The following is a 20,487-nucleotide window of genomic DNA, read 5'->3' on the forward strand; positions in this document are numbered from 1 at the left end:
AAATTCAGTTCATGGGCAAAACAATGTCCGTAAACTGCTTCAGGGTGCTTCTCACGGAAACTCCTCCAACTGCACCTTTCATTTCTGAAGCCCCATCATAGGTTTGAGCCACACAGAGGAGATCATTCAAACCTTTCAAATGCAAGCATGTTCGATTCCCTCAGTGATCGTTGAGTCGGCATTGAAACAATGAAGTGCTCTTCTACCGCACACATACAGCGAGCTGCTTGACATGGCCGTCCCTTGCTTCATTAGCCATTACATTTTGGATTTTTTCAGCTTGTCAACTATACAATCAGAATGAGGCACAACATTCAATCATCTCATTTTGTGAGGCAGGACAGAAGGAGGTAGCATTTGAGGGGTCAAATTTCTCCAGGATTTTCATCAACTCCAAAAAGTTCCCCTGAAATTAATTGGAAAAAAGCATGGTTCTTACTATATAAATGTTGTATCACCAACAAAGTTAGAGAAATAAACTTACATTTACATAAAATATACTCCACTAACGAGATCACATCTAAATCTGGTAATGTTCATTTGAATCGTAATTTCTTGAATTAAAATGATCATCTTTTTTTCTTTTTTTAAATGTCCTCTTATAAAGGAATTTAGGTCTGATCTATAAAAATCTATTGCTTTAAAAACCAGATATTGTCTTAAAACTGTGAGATATAATATCATTTTTCTCATTGTAATAATAATGCTGTATTAATAATAATATAGGAAATGTTATTATTTAATATAGGAAATGTTATTTTATTGGAAAAATATTTTATTCATAAATGTAAATTTTGCTTAATACCCACATTTAACAATTTTCTTCATGACTTTACCTAGTTATGACACTACAAACAATTACTCAAAATTGTGAAATTGTATGGCGAACTTTTGAATGTAGCGTAATTTTATTCATTGCCTTTTTATATTTAATTGTATTTACATATTTATTTATTTATATTTGACAGCATATTTTAAAATAATGTACTTAACTGTTTACATTTTTTTATAGATTATACTTGTGTTATCTGGTTTGTTCACATAACATTCACTAAAAATGAGCAGTTTCTGTGTGAAACGCAGCGATGAGTTTAACAACACTGTCAACGCGGATCACAGTTCATATCCACACTGGAGCAAGCGTGTTTCAAGTTATGGACACATTTCATATCTTCATCAAATGAAATACATGTGCAAATAAGGACACTGATACACTGATCATGAATGTGATGACATGAGGAATTATTCTGATACACAGAAGACAATGATGTAGACCGAAAATTCAAAGAAGGATGGACAAAAAATAAACTATGCCATAAATCTTTCTGTGTGAAACTGATGTGTGCCGTTTGTTCAGAGACTGCAGTGCTTCTAAACATAATGAAAACATTATTAGACCTTTAAAATGTTCTTCCTCATAATATATTTAATAATTTAACAAAATGTATTTGATTTGTTCATGATAGTTGTTAGTCTCTAATGATAACATTTTTGTGAGATTGTTGTCATACATGAAAAACTCAATGAACACCATGATGTCTCTAATGTCAGGTGCAGGTATCTAATGGCCCAGCAGACAGAGATGGATGAAGTTTAATGTTTTAATAGAGCATTTCAAACACTCTCATTAGCTTCTTCTGCGTCTACAAGCATGTTCAGATATAAGCAACCTATGTGATCTATACAATGATCTTTACGACTTTCCTGCAAGATGAGCCAATCCCACCCGATTATGACCTCTGTCGTAGATGCTGTAAAACTGAGAGAGGAAAACGTCTCCCAGAATCCAGACGGGTCCAGCTGGAGAAGGGATGTCTATGGACTGAAAGCCACTGAAGCAGATCTCCTTATTGTTCAGCGTCTCCTGCAGAGAAAACCAGTACAGCAGACATTCGCATTATCTTGCATGGTAACAATCCTCCACTAGCGTTCATGTTTAAGGTTGCCGGATTTCCATCCAAACGTGAAGCAAATCTTTTCAAAGTTCGTAAAACAAGAAAAAGACAAATGTGAATTAGGTGGTTTCCATCAAGTAGTTTGAGCGGATGACAGTGGTATTGTTAACCTAGTAACCAACATATAATAAAACACTGTGACCGAACGGTTCGCCTAAATACTTATGAATAAGAAAACAAACTCCAGTACAAAAGTGCTCATGACCCTATCCATGGCATGCCGTAATTCATAACAGAGTCAAACATCAAGATTTCTGTTACAACACCATCCGCGAAATGGCCAATTACGATTAGTCACTTGGGTTTAATGTTCGCTACGTCAGAATTTATTGGGAAAAACTGTTTCCATCTCCCATTATTCGCATTAGCTCCTTTTGCAAGTCAAAAACCACCTCAAGCGAGCGTAAAAACTTTTTTGCGAATCAAAGGATTTTTAGTTGAAATTTGGTGTTTCCATCACTCGTTTCTGATGTGATACTTCAAAATGTGCATAAAAACAGGGTGATGTAAATAGCTATTAGGTGAAGGCTGCAAGACTTCGAAGTCCAGGTTGCCAGGTCTGCACAACAAAACCCGCCTAATTGCTAATCCAAAGTAGCGAAATCACAGAGGGCAATATCGCTAAAGTAAAGACAACGTCAACCCGTGGACTATAGGCTACAAATAACCCACAGCAACAGTGTAAAAGTAGTTCAGTTCCAGACTTGGCAACACTGAACCGAGCGTCGTTACATGGCCAAGCAGCCATGTGACAGCTGACGTTTGTGAGGGGACTTTAAAAATATCATGTAAAAGTACCATTAAAAGTACCATGTGAAAACAATAAGTGTATTGTATCAAATTATTAACTCACATAGTAGTTAAAGACTAATATAAGACCTAATATAAAGTGGGACCAAATTATGTCATAGGGTGCAATTGACTCTGATGTTTTTAGGACTTAAGTTTGCGAGATTTTGGTGCTACTAGAAAATTTGAGATTGAGACTCTAAATTTGCTCTAGTAAATCTTCAAACTGTCCTCTATCTGTGTGGTACATTTCCTTATACATTGTGCTTTGGGCTTCCATAGACCCAAGAGCAAAAGAGAACATACAGTATTATTAAGTCCATTAGTCCAAAGTAAATCTCATGCAGCAGAATAACTGAGTTTGTGTTGGCGCTGTACTCACCCTCCTGACATACTGCTCTCCAGTGAGGGAAAACTCCACATTGTTGATCAGGAAGGACACTACGGGAAGACTGCTGATCCTGACACAGTCCAACAGATACTAAACCCCACAAACAAACAAACTTCGTTTACTGAAGACGTTCATCAACATCAGTGAAGTCACCTGATCACTGGATAATCAACTCAAAACTCGTGGACTTGACTCTTTTAAGGAGCTGAACCAGTGCTACTACTGCCCAGCCATCTATAGGTCGTTACATCAGACCGGGGGTTATACTCGCCTCTCCAACCGCGGTGGGTGTCGCTCCGATAAACTGCTGGAGGAGCAGGACGTCTCTGGCTGGGCCGCCGATCAGAGAGGTTCCCGTGTCCACTATAGCTTGACAGCCTTGAGGACTGCGATAGCAGAAACTCAGAGCTCCCTGAACCTTCACACTAGACACAAACACACACTGGTCTCTGATGTCTTTGAGAAATGAGTGTTTTTAATGGAAGTGAACTCACTCACGCATCTAATTTGATCTGCCAGTAGCCCTTCTGAGTGACTGGGACCCAGCTGATGGGAGAAACGAACCGTGTTTCATCCACGCCTCCAAACAGCAGCTCCCCTCCGAACTCTGAGCCGTTGTTCCTGTAATAGTGATGAACACATACTGTGAACTAGTAAAAGAACTACAATTTCCCATGTAATTTTTTTTAGTACAATTGATATTATCAGCACAAAAAATTGAGTGAAAAGTTGAACTGATAATTGAACATGAATGTGACAATGTCTCAGGCCACCTGGTATTAAGAGGTTTTTGTCGATTGGATCACATGTGGATGATGCTAAATACAGGTGTGAATGGGGTGTAAAACATTTTGAGCTTGTTCACTTTTGATCACTTCCAGAGGTAGTTGAAAACCCATTCGACCGGATTGCATCATTAGCCACATTTACATGGACACTTTTTGTATAATTTTGATTGATGAATCCGAACATACTGTTTACGTGAACGCAAAAAAAAAAAGCGATCAGGTTGATGAGCGCCCTTATATGTCATCATTTTACACCGGACTGCTTCACAAACGAGGGTCGATTCACCACAAAAGATGAACATGACGGCACATGCTAGTCGATGAGTTGAATCAACTCCACAGCAACTACATAAATTTATCCATTAACCATTCAGAAACGTCTAAAAGTTGTAACTTCTTCCTGAGTCTCTCCATCAGTGTCAACTCCGGTTTGAACAATGTAAGGCTGAACACCGTTACTGACAATCCTCATTTTGGCTGCGTGAGATTATCCAGCTTTGTTGTTGTTGAGCTGTTAAAGCTCCGCCCTCTTCTGGAAAGGGGGCGGGAGCAGCAGCTCATTTGCATTTAAAGGGACACACACAAAAACGGTGTGTTTTTGCTCACACCCAAATAGGGGCAAATTTGACAAGCTATAATAAATGATCTGTTGGGTATTTTGAGCCGAAACTTCACAGACATATTCTGGAGACACCAGAGACTTCATCTTGTAAAAGGGGCATTACAGGTCTCCTTTAACACACTACTTTTTTGGGTGTTAAACTATGGAGCAAATACCAGTAATTTTACTAAAGCAAACCTTAGTAAATCACTGCATAACTAATTTAAATAAATTTTGTGTCTGAAAGTGAGACTCGCAAGATCAGTCACGAAAATAACTGCGTCTATGCCTTTTCAACGCAAATTTTTCACTGCATGTCTTTAAATCCTGTTTTCTAACAGCAAAAGAGGGATTGCGCTGAGCAAGCCAGAGATGGAAACTCAAGTCTGCGACTTGGACTCACGTCACACTTAAGTCGACTTGCGACTTGACTTGGACTCGTGAACTACTAACCCGAGACTTGAAGACAAAAACTTGTGAAAATACAAGTCTTTTGGCGTGACATTCCAGATTACGTTCTCCATTTACTACCCCACACGATGGCACAAAACACCACATTTTACTATTCATTCATTCCCAAATATGTGCTGCAGCAGCGAATATCACAAATCAACCTAAACACTCCAAACCATCGAGCACATGACGCATCTGAAGGCACGCAAATTCATCACCCATTAGAAAACTTGTTAAACTAGTAACAAACAATAACAATATAGCCAAGACTTACCTTGTGATAAACTTTGTCATTTCATTTGAAAAGCAATCAATTAATCTGAAGGGAAGCTGCGGTGTTGCACAGCTGGAGAGGCTTGCGTGTGGTCCTTTTTCAAGAAGTACATGTCCTTTTCATATTTTTTATAAATTTTTGCCCAAGTATTTGATAATGCATATAATATCCCGATTTACCATGTTAAATTTTATTTGGATTTGGATTTGAACGAACACTTCCATTACGCATTTTATGACCCTGTCTGTCTGACAGTTAAGCTGTTAAGTCGCAGTGCATTATTATATTGCCTTATCACAAACAAGACACACAGATGGAAATGTTTGTTGTGTCGTTTACTGTAACTTGACTTGGACTTGGTCCTCAAAGACTTGAGACTTGACCTGGACTTGACCGCAGGGACTTGTGAACATGTCTGGCGCAAGCTGTTAGTTAGCCCATAACCTATACAGGCCTATACATTCCCATCGTGTCAGTTACTGACGCAGTGTCTAAGTTCCTGATTTGACTGGGAATCATTGTTAAACTCTTGCCCAGTTCTCTATCTTTATAGAGATTTCATTTTCCAATGTCGCAGCATCAGTTGAAGTGGTAACTTGCAATAATTGTTGCTAAGTACAAAGTGTAGATCTGTAAGTGATGATGTGGTGATTTCTTACTTGAGATAGAAGGAGAAGACGGGCTCATCCAGCATGCCTTGTGCTACCATACTGTCAAACACAGGAGAGCCCAGCTCCTCTGCCAGCTGAGGGAAACCCAGACCCAGAACCCCGTCAAACTGGGCCAGGATGAAAGAAAAACCGGGCTCATATACAGCCTCGCCAAACACCTGATTCTGAACCCGCACAGAGCCCACCTGAAGCCAAACCAAAAAAACTATATTTTAATAAAAATAAAGGTTAGATTTGATCCGCATGTGGCCCAACATCATGAAGGCCAACAGACCATCTCAAAAAAGGCAAACAGATACCTTTAGTTCTTCTCTGGCCATCACCCCCAGCAGGTGACCAGAGCCGTAATGGATGCCAAAGACTCGCCCGTCATGTGTGTACGTGCTCGATTCAAAGGCCTTGAACTTGTGGTGCATCGCTGTGCCAAGAGAAGAACACAACGACCCAACAGCACAAACAACATCCAGGTCACTTCATCAGCATTCGTACTGTATGCCAGCTTTAACATGAACACTGGATGAGTGTGTGTTAGTTACCACACGCTTGGCTCACGCAGTAGGACGACGGGACCCAGAGGTCAGAGGACCCCGTGTCGAACACCACCGTGAAGTTCTGCTCCGGTTTACCCAGACTGATCTGACCGAAGAACTGCGCCTTCACAACACACAAACAGGCCTCATTTAATGTCTGTTTAAGTCTTGATTAATTTGTATATATTTGTGATATTTTGTAGAAATATCAGCACTAAATTGACTTTCAGAACAGGAATTATTAAACTAAAACTGTCAACCCCATTACCATCAAGCCCTGTTACCTTTCCAAAGACATGATTATATCCATGATTTATCAGTCTAAAATCTGCCCAAACAAGGCACCTGTTTCAGACTGATTCTCAGCTAAGTTTATAAGAGAGTGTGTAACAGCAGATGAACACAGAGCACGGCTCACGTCCATGAAGTTGTAGAGTCTCTCTCTGGCTCTGCCGCCCGTACTGAGGTAGTGTTGTGCAGGGAGGGTAACACTGGGCGTAACGCCGAGAGAAGACGTCCGGTTGGTGCTCGCGCAAGAACTCATCCAGCTGCTCAGCGGCTCGAAGTCGACTGCGCACAGAGGGCAAGCGACTTAACGGGACCCTGAAATGGAAAAATACGTCATTATGCTAAAATCCTCCCTGTATATTCTCTCAAAAATTTGTATACTGTAGTCCGATGGGTCATTTTGTGGCCCAATATTTGTCTAATGACTCTAAACTGTATAACTGATGGTTGTCTCATTGATTTTCTTTCTTTTATTTCATAAGAGTGACAATAAAAGCCTTTTTAATTTGGGAAACAAAAAGGTTTCTTTATTAAATCATGCATAATATTTTATTATAGTAAAACCATATTTAGGGGTTCAAGCGCATATAATGGATTTTTTGCAAACTAGTCCAAGGTTTTTGGCCCGATCAGAACCAAACCAGCACAGCGAGATTCTCTAGCGTCTGATTGTCAATATTATCAAAAAAAGAGATGAAATTCAGATTCACAGTTTCTAAGGGGCGCCAAAACGTTCGAAGTGGGTGGAGCCACTTTTACTAAAATGGCTATAACTCAGCACACCCATGTAAGAGCTCATTCTGTTGTCAAGTGAAAAATTACACTGAATCTGGCCACTTGGTGGCGCTATAACAGCAAAAGCTATTGTTTCACTATTAGTCCGATTGACTTGAAACTTTGCATGCAATGTCTTTGTCCGAGGCCCATGGCTGTCTATGAGGACATTGATGGACATCGTTTGTTTTTCGATCTGGAAAAACATGTCCACCATCGGCCAATGAAGTTTGAGCACCTATTAGACAAGGTTAACGGAGGATCGATCGGAACGAAAATCGCTGGGCCTGTTTGACTCACGGCCCTAGAGACCTGTGCGAAATTCAAAAGAAACTGGCCTCTGGCCTTTGCGTTTTCCGTACAAGCATATTCTCCATCATGGATATTTTATGGTGTCATTTTGGGTTGGCCTTGAACTTAACACCATAGTTGGAATTAAGTTCTTAAAATGCTTGAACCCCATTATTTGCTTGCTTGCAGCTATATTTAGTTTTGTTTCTTGAGTTTTACAACAAAACCACAGTTAAGCTATAAGTGCTGTAGTGAAACCATGGTTAATTGCGTAGTTACTATGATTTTACTACAAAATTCAGTTAAACCACAGTTAATTGTGTAGTTACTATGGTTTGACTGCAAATGATGTACAAAACATGGTTGTTTTTGCAGTTACTATGGGTTTACTGCTAAAACCATGACTAAAACACTGAAATGGATAATTCATGGGCATTTATTTAAGTATTTAGTAATCGGCAGTTCAGCCAATTTTTAATCACAAAAGAGACAAACCAATGTAGCATGTTCTTACCTTACCAGACTCTGAACAAAGCCCAGAAATCCCAGCAGGATCAGACTCGTCCTCATGCTGACAGGATAAAGCACTCATTCAGAGCCTCAGTGACTCCAGCCGATGTTTGAATGTAGATTTCAGTCAGATTTAAGGTCGCTGCGACCCTTTCATGTGTTGATTTAACACTCAGCAAACAGACCAGAGGTGAAGAAATGAGATCTCAGGACGTGTGCACAAGTAAAACAGCTAATATTACAGTGGTTTTCTAAAACAAAGACTCATTTCTTTAAACTATAAACATTGTTGCACATTTCCTGTTCCCGTTTAATATTTTCCCAAAACTCTAAATAGGAATTCAGCATTTTGTTTGCGCTTAGGACACAAAGAAAGACCATCTTTACAATAATAATAATAAAAAAAATACAATAAATAAATACAAAAAAAGCCAGCAAAAAATAAAATAAAACTCATTTTCAACTGATTTTCCCCCCAAACAAATTTCTTGAGTAAATATTTGTATGGACATGAAAATATTCAACTGAAACTGAAAAAAAAGTGACAAAGAGAAATGGAATGAGTCTGAACGCAATGCAATCAGGATCCTGTGAACTGAATTGACACTCTTGTCTACAGGAGAGCCGCTTCACACCAGAATATGAATTAGTCTCATATTTGATGAAGTGTGCATCACTGATTCGGTTATTTTCCTGTTTATCACTGTCAAGCTGCTTTGAAACAATCTGTACTGTATAAAGCGCTATAGAAATAAAGCTGACCAGGCAAGAGAATCAAACACCAGGTTTCGTTTGTTCATGACAGTTTTATTAAGTAAACAAAAGGTCAGTGCTGACATTCACACATGCTTGACAAGTGCAACTGCACAAGAAACTACAAAAGAAAGAGAATCAGCTTCCTGTCAATAAATACACGGGCCGCTAGCAGTGCGCGGTTAGCAGGGGTGATGATCCGGGACACGCTTCCTGAAACAGCACACATACAAACACACGTTAAAAACATGCAAGAAACCCTCAACAACCTCTCGGCTGATTCTCATAGACAGCACTGAGATGAAACGAAGACATCTGCTGAAACCGTCTAACTAACTTGAATTGTGATGCAGATAAAATTAAACAGCAACGTGCAAAAACATTTTTGTAGGGAAGAATGTAAATATTCTACTCTTATTATTAAATGTACCACACTGAACTGACCGACAGCTTCAGTGATTATAAATCACTCTTTACTTGCTTGTAATTCAGTCACAATTTGAAGAAGTTTGCTTTTCATGAGACTTTTCCACATATTAGAGTCAATAAGTGCTTCTCTGCTGCCATCTAGTGGTAATTTTATGTCTTAAAAAAAGTTTTGTTTGCCTAGAAGTGTTAGTTTTCCTTCATCCTTAAACTTTGCTTTACAAATCACCACATTAAAAATAACATTCAAATAGGATATTTAGAGCTTTGAAGTGTTGGAAAAAGAGTGAAACACTAAAACTCCTTGAATTTCACTCCCAAAAGTTTGCATGAACCCTGAAATGAATATGTAAAAGCATTCGTGTATTTCTGCCACAATACCATAGTTTCAGTAAGTGTTACAACATTAAACCCATGGTGATTAATAAAGCTGACATGACATGTCAATGTCTCAATCTGGCACATGAAGCTCAGGCGAGACATGCAGGAGACGTGTGTCTGAGCCATTACCTGGGAGCAGCTTTGATGATGTTGTCCACGCGCAAGATCATCTCGGCCGCCTCAGCGGCGCTCAGCAGCACCTGTCTCTTCACCTGGAAGCTCTCGGTGATGCCCAGCGCCGCCATGTCTCCCACGCAGCCCTGGGTCATGTCTGTCAAATGGCAGGGGTCAAAGGTCAGAGCAGGGACTCGGGGCTACTCTGACATTAGGGGGGTGTGTGTGAGAGACTTACCCAGGCCAAAAGTGATCTTGTTGTCCTGGTGGGCGGCTCTAAGCTGGGACACCAGCTCTGCGCTGTCATATCCTGCGTTATCGGCGATGATGGTGGGCAGCTGCAACAACAAACAGCCTTAAATTTTTAAAAGAGGCACTGATCCAGGTTCAGAAATTAACAGATGCTGAATTGACACCAAAATGAACAAAAATGCCCTCAATACTCCAGATGCATGGGGAAAAAAAACAAACAAAAAAAATATTTATACATACATTTACATCATATGATATAGTTAAGCGTGCCGTTTTCCCCAATATCAGCACAATTGCAAGCAGTTCAATAAACAGGACGTTGATATTAAGTGACTGACAGTTTAGACAATATAGTCAGTTTTTGCTCTTTTTGCCAAGAAAAAAATAGAACATCTCCAAGCAACACACTGGTGTTTAGTTTCTGAATGAATCCACATTTTTGAGCAAATCAGTTGAGTGAATGATTCAACAAGTCACTCATTAAAACAGTGAGTAGCTTCTTTCCTGAATGAATCTGTGTTTGTGAACAAGTTGGTTAAGTGAATCATTCAATGACTCACTAATTGAGACTTTGACACCTTCTGGGGGTTTTACTTTCACATCATTTAATTTTTTTCCAATGATTTATGTATTATGTGATTGTAATTGCACTGTAAATGCCTAAAAATATGATGCATACATTTAAAAAGATAAAAAAATAAAAATAAAAAGGTAAAAATAAACCTGGAAACCAATTTAAGGGGGGAAATATAGCCTCCTAATGGAGAAGTTAACAGGTTATTTCCCCCAAAAATGAAAATTATCACCTAGTTTACCAGCCTCAATGTGTATATGACTTTCTTCTTTCAGAGTTAAATATCCTGGATCTTCCAAGCTTTATAATGAGAGCAAATAGTATCTGATTTTGAAGCACAAAAAGAGCATCCATCCATCATAAAAAGTAATCCATATGACTCCAGGGGGTTAATAAAGGCCTTCTGAAGGAAAGCAAAGCAGTTTTATAAGAAAAATGTCCATGTTAACAACTTTAAGAGTAGTTTCTGGTAACATCTGTGCATTCATGAGAGTTGAGTTCAGGCGTTTTTTTTTTTAAAATATAACTCAGAATGTGTTTGACTGAAAGAAAAAAGTCATACATTTAGGATGGGTTGAGGGTGAGTAAATCATGGGATAATTTAAATTTTTGGGTGAACTATCCCTTTAATTTGCATCACCGCACTGATCCTCTCTAAACAGCCAGATATGAGCTGATATGACGTGACGCACCATCCTCAGGGCTTTAGCGAAGGACTCCATGGCCACGGCCTCTTTGCCTGGCGTCCGGTTGGCCAGATCTGTCACCACTTTAGCCATCAGCATCTCAGAGCACCCTGAAACACAAACACACAGGCGTGAGTGCGAGTCTCAGCAAACATTGGTCAGAAAGCCGTTGACGTACTGACCTCCGCCGTACACGGTGCGTGTCTCTTTAACGGTCTGCGCCAGCACACACAGGGCGTCGTGCAGGGAACGCTCTGCCTCGTCCAGGATCTGCTGCGTCGCCCCGCGCAGGACGATGGTGCACGCTTCACCTGCACACAGGAACACAAAGGTGTTTTCGGCATCTCGGAGCAGCTTATCGTCAACCAACGAGAAGACTTAAGGGCTTCCACCAAAATAAAAGCTTGGATAAGTTTTTATTAGATTAGTAGATTTGTTTGCCCAGTACGTACCCATGTCCACTCCTGAGAAGTGAATGAGCATGTCTTCTCCAATCATCACTTCCTCTATCAGCTTACAGTGGCCGAGCTTCACCAACTCAGGATGGTCAAAGGTAGATGCGATCTCACCGCCTGCACATTCAACAAACAAACAGCTCAAACCAGCCCAATGAGTCACACTGGGATACAGTTATCACAGCAGTGCGTTTGTGTACCTGTGACGAGGGCCAAGCGCTCCACTCCTGCGAAATCAGCGTGCTCGATGGCCATCACTCCAGCGCCGGCAAACAGCTGCTCAGGGTAGTTATAGATCAGCTGCCTGAGGATCGACAACAACACAATGCTCTCATGTCAGACAAACTCAAAAACACTCGGGTTTGTTCCTGAATTAATCAGCTGTTCTGAATGAAACGGTTGAGTAAATGATTCAATGACCCATTCACAGTGGCTGCTTCCGAAATCACATACTTCCGCTTCTACACTGCGTTACAAATTATTATGCAAATGATATCAGTAAGATTTCAGTACAATAAACATTCAGATTTTAGTTTTTCTAAGAAAATGTTTGTTTGTTTATTTATCCGTGTCTTTTTAGATAACTGGTATCAATCTCTGACAAAATAATTTGCCAGATCTATGGAAACCCTACTTAGAGGTTGTTCCACATTATTAAGCAAGTCACAGTTCTCATGCTATATGGGGAGGAAGAAAGATCTTTCTGAAGATGAAAAGCATGAAATGGTGCAATGTTGTGCAAAAGGCATGAAAACAACTAATATTGTGTGAAACTGAATGGAGATTATCGAATTATCATAAGATTTGTGAGTGATTTAGAGCACAGCAGAATTCGGTCAGATAAAGGCTTATTAATGAAAGTTCCTATCAAAAAATTTAATTGTATTAAAAGGGCAGCTATAAAAAAGCCAGTGTTGAGCATCAAACAGGTATTTGAAGCTGCTGGTGTCTCTGGAGTCTCAAGAAGCTCTGCATGCAGGCTGGCAGTTGTGCATAAAGATGCATTTTAGACACCACTAACCAAACCTAACAAAGAGAAACATCTAAGATCTGAATGTTTATTGTACTGAAATCTCACTGATATGTCATTTGCAATAATTTGGAACGCAGTGTATATATTAGGTGATTCTCATGAAATCTTAAAGATTTCAAACATTTAAAATTTAAAAATGTTTGCATCAACAAATTTCCTTTTTTAGACATAAAGAGCAAGGTCTGAAGTGTTTGTGATCATTCATTTTATAAGCTTTACTGGCAATTTCACACCTTTTCATAAACAAGTCCTTAATCTCATTACCGCGACAGCCTATAAATGCTTAAATTTAAGAGCTTAAATAAAAGCTTAAAAAAAAAAAAAAAAAAAAGGATTAACAGCTATGCACTTAATTGAAACTGAAATGTGTTTTTTTTAATTTATAATTTTATTTGATTTAAACAGATTTTTCTCATTACCACAACACCTGCTGCCATTTACAACCAAATGTTTTTATTATTTTATTGAAACCTACATATTTTCAAAATGATGAGGCAAAGGAAATTAGGAACAACATACATTCGGGATATACCTGGACACATTGCGGTAATGAGAATTTCAGCTGAAAATGCAGTAAAATACAAAATTTATTTCTATGTTGGAATTAACTGTTGGATTTGTGAATGGCAGTGAGGCAGCGCAACGGACACTGGTAGCTATATTAGGGAGTGGAAATGGCAGAAACCCACTGGTTACAATGGGAATTTTCATTTCTTTTTTTATTTTTAAATAAGTGCAAGTACTCCTACATGTTGAAACGTTTTAGTTAGTTATAAATGATGAACAAATAATGTTTTGGTCATCACATTTAAATATGATAATATTAGAGTTTTAAAATGCTGGAAAAAGATGTGTAAAGTACTTGAAAGCATTTTAGTGTTACTACATTAAATCCATGGCGAATGTTGTTAATTTATCGACTGAAAACCCTCTATAATGTGTTCATTCATGGCACAATGTTTCTTCTGGTTTCCATGTCAGCACCGTTTGATCTTATATCTACGGTTAATAACGGAGAATTCTGTGCTAAATTTGAGCAGCAATGTAATTAATTCTGTGGCGAATTCAAATGCTTTCCTTACGGGATCTCCCAGCGCTGTGTAGTAACAGTGTCGCTTGACCAATATCGGCTCGTGAGCTCGCAAGCCTGGAACCCTGTTCATACATTTTTATTAATTTGTGGTATAAAGCAGGGCCAACATCATTTTACGTTACCGTTTTCACCACAGTCGATGGCTGCCGCTCCTATCGTTTTGTGGTTTATACATATTTTATGATTAAAGTTACGTTGAACATTTGCCTCCTCATGTGAACTTGAACATTGTTACAATTACGTTTGATCGCTTAAATTCACAATTTTATGTCATTCGAATGAAATAGCCACAAGTGCCGAATTATTACTCATACGTGTCACTTTATGAACAGGCTGATTTGCATCACTGCAGCCAGATATCAGCTGACAAAAACACTCTTAATGTGGCATCAAGGCACCTGTTGATGAAGCAGTTGATGCCATGTTTGAGGATGCGCTCCACCTTCTCCTTCATCTTCTCCTTCTCGGCCATCTCGATCTCGGCCACCTTCGCCGTGGAGTCCACGCGCACCCTGGAGCCGAAGATCTGCGGGACACACGCTCATGTTACTCGCGCTACTGGTGCCACATCAGCGCTCGTGAGTGAACGAGGCCGTACCTTGATCTTGTCCGTGTCCATGCCGGTGTTGGCGATGAGGATGTTGGCGTTCTCGATCCTCTTGGGCTGGTTCACTCCGATCCTCTTGTCCAGCAGGAATCCTGCGAGGAACAAGAGCAGCGGTCACTTGACGCAGACGTGTGTGCATGAATGCTATTACTAACAAACGGCATCCGAGCGGATACGCTAGTGAAAAACGAGTAGCTGAATATGCAATAGCAGAAGTGTGATATCTGTGTTGAATCCTCAGGATGATAGCATGTATTTCACACACTTCACGTTCTCCTTCATTACTCAGAGGAGCACACACCTTCGTCCAGGTAGGAGTCGGTCATACTGCCGCCCAGCTTCTTGATGACGTGGATGGCCTCCAGGTTTCCGGATCCCTTGAGCCTCATCACGGCCTCCACCGCCAGCCGGGCGAAGTGATCCTTGTGGTGCGTCAGCAGCTTGGAGGACAGCGTGGTGCGCGCGATGTTCATCAGATCCACCTGGAACTTCTGCTCGTCTTTCCTGCGGAGAAACACACACGCTCACGTCCACCACCTCTGCTGTTCACACACACAAGCACACGGCAGGCCATCCTTACCCATGATCCACCGCCGCCTCCCGGAGCGCGTCGCGGGCCGCCTGAGTGGCTTTCCTCCAGCCAGAGATGATGATCTGAGGATGGATCTTCTTGGCGATCAGCAGCTCGGCTTCCTGCGGCACAAATCACCACATATCATTAAGATGCCGCCGGCGGTAAATAAAGCGGGTTAATAAAGTCGCAGTCGTACCCGCAGCAGCTCAGCGGCCAGCACCGTCACGGAGGTCGTCCCGTCGCCCACCTCGTCATCCTGCACCTTCGACATGTCTGACAGAGCACAGTCATTAGCATGTGTTAACCCTTGTGCGATCTTCCTTTGGGAAGTACACTCAGGGTCTTTGGCAACAAAATTTTATTTTGTAACAAAATAATTGTTTTTTTGTTTTGTGATTTTACTCTGTTCATTAATGTTTTTACTCCATGTTTGTGCAGTTTTTGGAGGATTTATCATATTTTTTACATTTATATAAATAAATTATAAAATATTTTTATAAATAGGTTTTTATACAAAAACAGCTTTTATGTAAAATTCACTTTATAAAGACCCACATTTCTAACTTTCATTCATGTGGATAACATGGATAATCTGACATGGTTTAGTGTGAGATTTTTGCCCATCTTTTGGAAAATGCAGTTTTAAAAGTAAAAAAAATATCACTTTTACCAGTAGATGGCAGCAGAGCTCCACTATTTGCTGTTTGACTGACTGAAAGACATCTTTTCACAAGTGTTTCTCAGTTGGATTCATATCTAAATATTATGAAATCACAATTATGACAATAAAATTTATATTTTTTATACTGTAAAAAATGTTTTTCAATACTGTTGATTTTGAGGATAAATTTTGTCCATTTTTTTAAGTGGGGTCTCATAATTTAACAATATTGAAAAACTTTTTTAATTAAAAAAAAATGTTAAACTTTGACGAAAAGTAATTTTTATTGTCATAATTGTGATTTCATAATATTTAGATATGAATCAACTGAAAAATACTTGTGTAAAGATGTCTTTCAGTCAGTCAAATAGCAAATAGTGGAGCTCTGGCGCCATCTATTGTTAACCCTTTAAGACCTGAAGGCTTTTTTAGAGTTTTTTTTTTTCCTAAGCAACACACACAAAACTAAAGACTCATAACTTCCAAACTGTAGTCAAAAGGTAGGTATCATTTAATAGAACACTTTTTAATGTTTTAGAAAATATACATTACATTAGGACATTTTCTTGCTGAGAAACAGCTGATAAAAGACAAAAAATATATACCATTTTTTAAATAATTTTTCTTTTTTTATTATTTGACATGGAATAACTCAGGAACGCAATAATATCGTATAAATATACTTTTTTGGTGATGCTCTCCTACATGTGAGCTGCATCTGGTTCAAATTTCGTGGTGATAGCATAAAGTATAGTTGAATCAATTGTTATTCATTTTTTTCACAGGCAGTAAACTCCAGTTTAGAGGCACTTCTTGGCAGTCATTAGGGGTTTTTCAAAATGGTAAGATGCATTAAAAAGAGGAGATTCTAAACTTTAAGATGATACCTATTTTGTGTTATTCCACACTGGAAAACGAACATGGATGGGTCCGGGAACAATGGATACACACTGCATCCCGGAAAGTAAGTTAAATCATTCCGTGAGTAATATCTTGTGATCAACGCAATATATTATGTTGTGATTATAATCTTGAAAATCTGCTTTAAATATTGATGTGCCATTTTCTATGATCTGTTCATTTTTCATGAAGTTATGAGCATGTGAAATACACATATTTGTACACAGTTAGCGGCTGTGCTGTTTTTGTTGTAAACGCATATTACTCAGACTCAGAGGATGAAAACAACGCAACAGAAGCATGTTGGAGGCTTGATATGAAAGACTAAAGTCTATGGTTTTGTAAGCAAAAATAATTTTTGTGCTACCTATATGGATTCAATTTTTATTGGCTCTTAAAGGGAGACACGCAAATGGGAGCGCCGACGCTCCATCCGGTCTTAAAGGGTTAAAAGTGATAATTGTTTTACTTTTAAAACTGCATTTTCCAAAAGATGAGTAAAAACCTCACACTAAACCATGTCAGATTATTCATGTTATCCCCATGAATGAAAGTTAGAAATGTGGGTGTTTTATAAAGTGAATTTTACATAAAAAGCTGCTTTTGTATAAAAACCGATTTAAAAAAATATATATTTATATATTTATTTTTTTTTTAAAAAAGATAATTCCTCCAAAATTGCACAAATATGAAGTAAAAACATTAATAAACGAAGTAAAATTACATTTAGGGCTGCAAACGATTAATCGCGATTAATCGTTGTGCAGCCCTAAATGTAATTTTACTCTGTTTATTAATACACATACATACATGTATAAATTTATTTTCAAAATATTTATATATAATATAAAATATATGTCGATATATATATACATGCATATTTTTCTTAATGTATGTGTGTATTTATATATACATAATTATTATACACAGAACACAAACATATATTACGTAAACACAGACTTTTATTTTGCAAACGATTAATCATTGTGCAGCCCTAATTACATTTGTTTGATTTTTTAGTTTTTTTTTTTTAAATATTATTTTGTTACAAAATTACTTTTTTGTTGCCTGGGGTTACAAAGACCCTGCATGTGACTTTTGTTTCTACACTAACATAAAAACAAGATCTCACTCCAATTCTTTTATCTGTAGATCTAGAAAGTGTTAATAACTGTACAAAGTTTCACGTCATTTGGACAAAAAGAACATTATTTTTTATTTTAGTTCTCTAAAAAGACCCCAAAGCTCCTATAAGGGTTAATGAGCGTGTAATTATGTATTTTATAGACACACACTCACCCACGAGCACTTTGGCGGCGGGGTTGTCGACTCCGATGGCCTTCAGGATGGTGGCGCCGTCATTGGTCACGGTCACCTGACTGTCCCTGCCGCCGCCCAGCAGGATCTTGTCCTGTGAGGTCAGAGGTTATTAACGAGTCATAATCCCCAGTAATGATCGTAACGGAACGTCTGGCACACGTACCATTCCCTTGGGTCCCAGAGTGCTTTTCACCAGATCTCCGATGGCAATGGCGCCGATGAAGGAGGACTGAAAGCGCAGAGAGAGCTCTTGTTACCCACCGGGCGTACTGTGACTGATAATCATGTTCAGTGACGGAGTCACACACTCACCAGTCGAGCCGTCTCGGCCTTCTCCTCGTCGGCTCCTTGCCTGAAGATGTTCATGGGGGCCATCGATAGAGACGCCTGCACACACACAGATCACACACACACACACACACACACACACAGATCACAGTGATATTAACAAGCTTTCCAGCATCTTTTGTAACATAAATTTGCTATTATTGTAACTATTAACATTCTAGTAATTGTGATTTTTTTTATTGATAATTTCATTGTTATACTAATATTAATACTTCCATATTCAAGCTATCACGACACCATAATTTAAATAATTATCTGTTTAATTATTGCACTATCATGCCGCAGCCGTGACGTCAGTAACCCCGCCCTCCTCAGAAAACACTAGAAACTCCCTGATGTTGATCCGCTATATAACATCATCACAACACAAACTATCGAAACACACACGAATAAGATCATCACCCAACAAATAAAACAAAGATGATGCAGACAAACGCGTCTATTATAATATCATAACGCGCTCGGCTGAAGTCTTTGTTCGTGTTCACGCGCATGCCGCGCACAAACCCGTGAATAAAGCGCGAGCGCCGCTCCAGAATCACTCTACACACACTAGCCGTCGCACGCGCTGCACTAAATAAGCTCTCGTTCATTATATCGCCGGTGAATTATGATTTAATCACATAACCGCTCACCATGATGGTTTAAGATGTGCTGAAGAGACGCGCACGAGACAGGAAGAACGGAACAGGGAAGCGTGCGACAGATCAACCGCTTCCTGCGCGAGCTCTTTTCAACTTAAAAGTCTCTGTAACGCGCTTTCGCGTGAGGGTATGCATCGACGTCACTTTCCCGCCGGAACGCGCTCCCTCAGCGGGACTGAGTGGCAAAAGAACCGGCTGCATGACTGGATTCAGATGAAACTGCGAAAACGCGAGTAAAACTAACGAATTACACTAAAGGTTGGGCTCGAAAGTGTTCCTTATGTTCAAATAAACCTAATCCATGGATATTGACATGCAGCCAGGAATCGTGTTTCCTGACATTTATATGTGCCTGATTTCAACGCCGGGGAAATAAAGCAAATCTCCCTTTGAACGCTTTATATAACAACAATATAGGTAAAATTTAACGAAATTTTAGCTTTTCTTGAGCTTAGAATTGATCATTGATCAAATTAAACAAATCATCAAATACAAATCACACGGGCTGCTTTCTGTATTTTTATAGCACTAAAATGATACAGATATTTACAGAAAGATACTCCAAAAACATACAACAACAAAGATAACTGATGGATCCTTTATGGTAATACATATGATATGGTACAACTACAGTGCAATGCAAATAAAGAAATTGAGAATAGTAAATAGTTTGTTATACACTATAAGAAATATATGTTTATGTAGTATATAATAATATAGTCAATAATAAAGTATAGAATATTGTCAATAAACAAACAGTATACGGCAAATAAAATAGTAATGAATAGAACATTTATACAATAATATAATATCATAATATATTGATTGAGCATATAGTATAATAATACTATAATAATAGCAATAGAATATGTAGTATCATTTTACAGAATATAGACAATAATAACATCATAACTATAATAGATTGATATTAATAGTATTGGTATACTAATAATAATCGCAAATACAATGTAATATCAATTGCAGAATAATATAGACAATAATAAAAATAGTAAATTAAATAGTGACTAGTACAATAATAATATAGTATTGATGTAATAAAAACAACAACAAAAGGCTATATATTTTCCATCAGTCTCTTGGAAATGGTGAGAACAGTGCACTGACAGGCTCTCCCCAGCTTTCCTTGAGGCTTGTGTAGCCCTGGTTGCAATGGGCTGAAAAATAAATAAATATATAAACAAATCACCATTTAATGGCAAAACTTCCCTTCTAGCTACTTCCCACTGTCTCCTCAACTCGTTGTCTTTGTGAAACCTTAAATGTGCGAAAAGCTAACTAACCTTAAAGTGAGGGTTAGATCAAGATTAACAAAATATCAGTCACCTAGCCG

The 20,487-nt window shown here is 38.8% G+C and overlaps 2 protein-coding genes across 2 annotated transcripts; both read right to left on the minus strand.

The window, feature by feature from the left end:
- Window positions 1-1,587: 1,587 nt before the first annotated feature.
- nots (nothepsin) lies at window positions 1,588-8,558 on the minus strand. The gene is given in 10 exon segments (XM_048157267.1): window positions 1,588-1,864; window positions 3,127-3,225; window positions 3,407-3,560; window positions 3,634-3,756; window positions 5,911-6,107; window positions 6,222-6,340; window positions 6,459-6,576; window positions 6,871-6,894; window positions 6,896-7,055; window positions 8,320-8,558. Coding segments are annotated over 10 exon segments (1,221 nt in total). The 5' UTR covers window positions 8,376-8,558; the 3' UTR covers window positions 1,588-1,693.
- Window positions 8,559-9,101: 543 nt separating this feature from the next.
- Window positions 9,102-19,275, minus strand: cct2 (chaperonin containing TCP1, subunit 2 (beta)). The gene is made up of 16 exons (XM_048157244.1): window positions 19,128-19,275; window positions 18,457-18,531; window positions 18,308-18,373; window positions 18,124-18,235; window positions 15,460-15,536; window positions 15,270-15,382; window positions 14,991-15,193; window positions 14,681-14,781; window positions 14,481-14,608; window positions 12,157-12,260; window positions 11,954-12,073; window positions 11,684-11,812; window positions 11,508-11,611; window positions 10,228-10,327; window positions 10,005-10,146; window positions 9,102-9,281 (listed from the first exon to the last, which is right to left on the minus strand). The coding sequence occupies exons 1-16, from the start codon at window positions 19,128-19,130 to the stop codon at window positions 9,251-9,253; spliced, it is 1,608 nt and encodes a 535-aa protein (XP_048013201.1). The 5' UTR covers window positions 19,131-19,275; the 3' UTR covers window positions 9,102-9,250.
- Window positions 19,276-20,487: the final 1,212 nt, after the last annotated feature.

Source organism: Megalobrama amblycephala, linkage group LG14, assembly GCF_018812025.1.
Source record: "Megalobrama amblycephala isolate DHTTF-2021 linkage group LG14, ASM1881202v1, whole genome shotgun sequence".
In the NCBI taxonomy this organism is placed as follows: domain Eukaryota; kingdom Metazoa; phylum Chordata; class Actinopteri; order Cypriniformes; family Xenocyprididae; genus Megalobrama; species Megalobrama amblycephala.

Excerpts from the sequence above, each read along its gene's own strand:
- cct2 (XM_048157244.1), bottom strand. Across the intron at positions 12,261-14,480 it reads ATCAACTGCTTCATCAACAG|GCAGCTGATCTATAACTACC; the intron begins GTGCCTTGATGC and ends GTCGATCCTCAG. Across the intron at positions 12,074-12,156 it reads GCGCTTGGCCCTCGTCACAG|GCGGTGAGATCGCATCTACC; the intron begins GTACACAAACGC and ends TTGAATGTGCAG.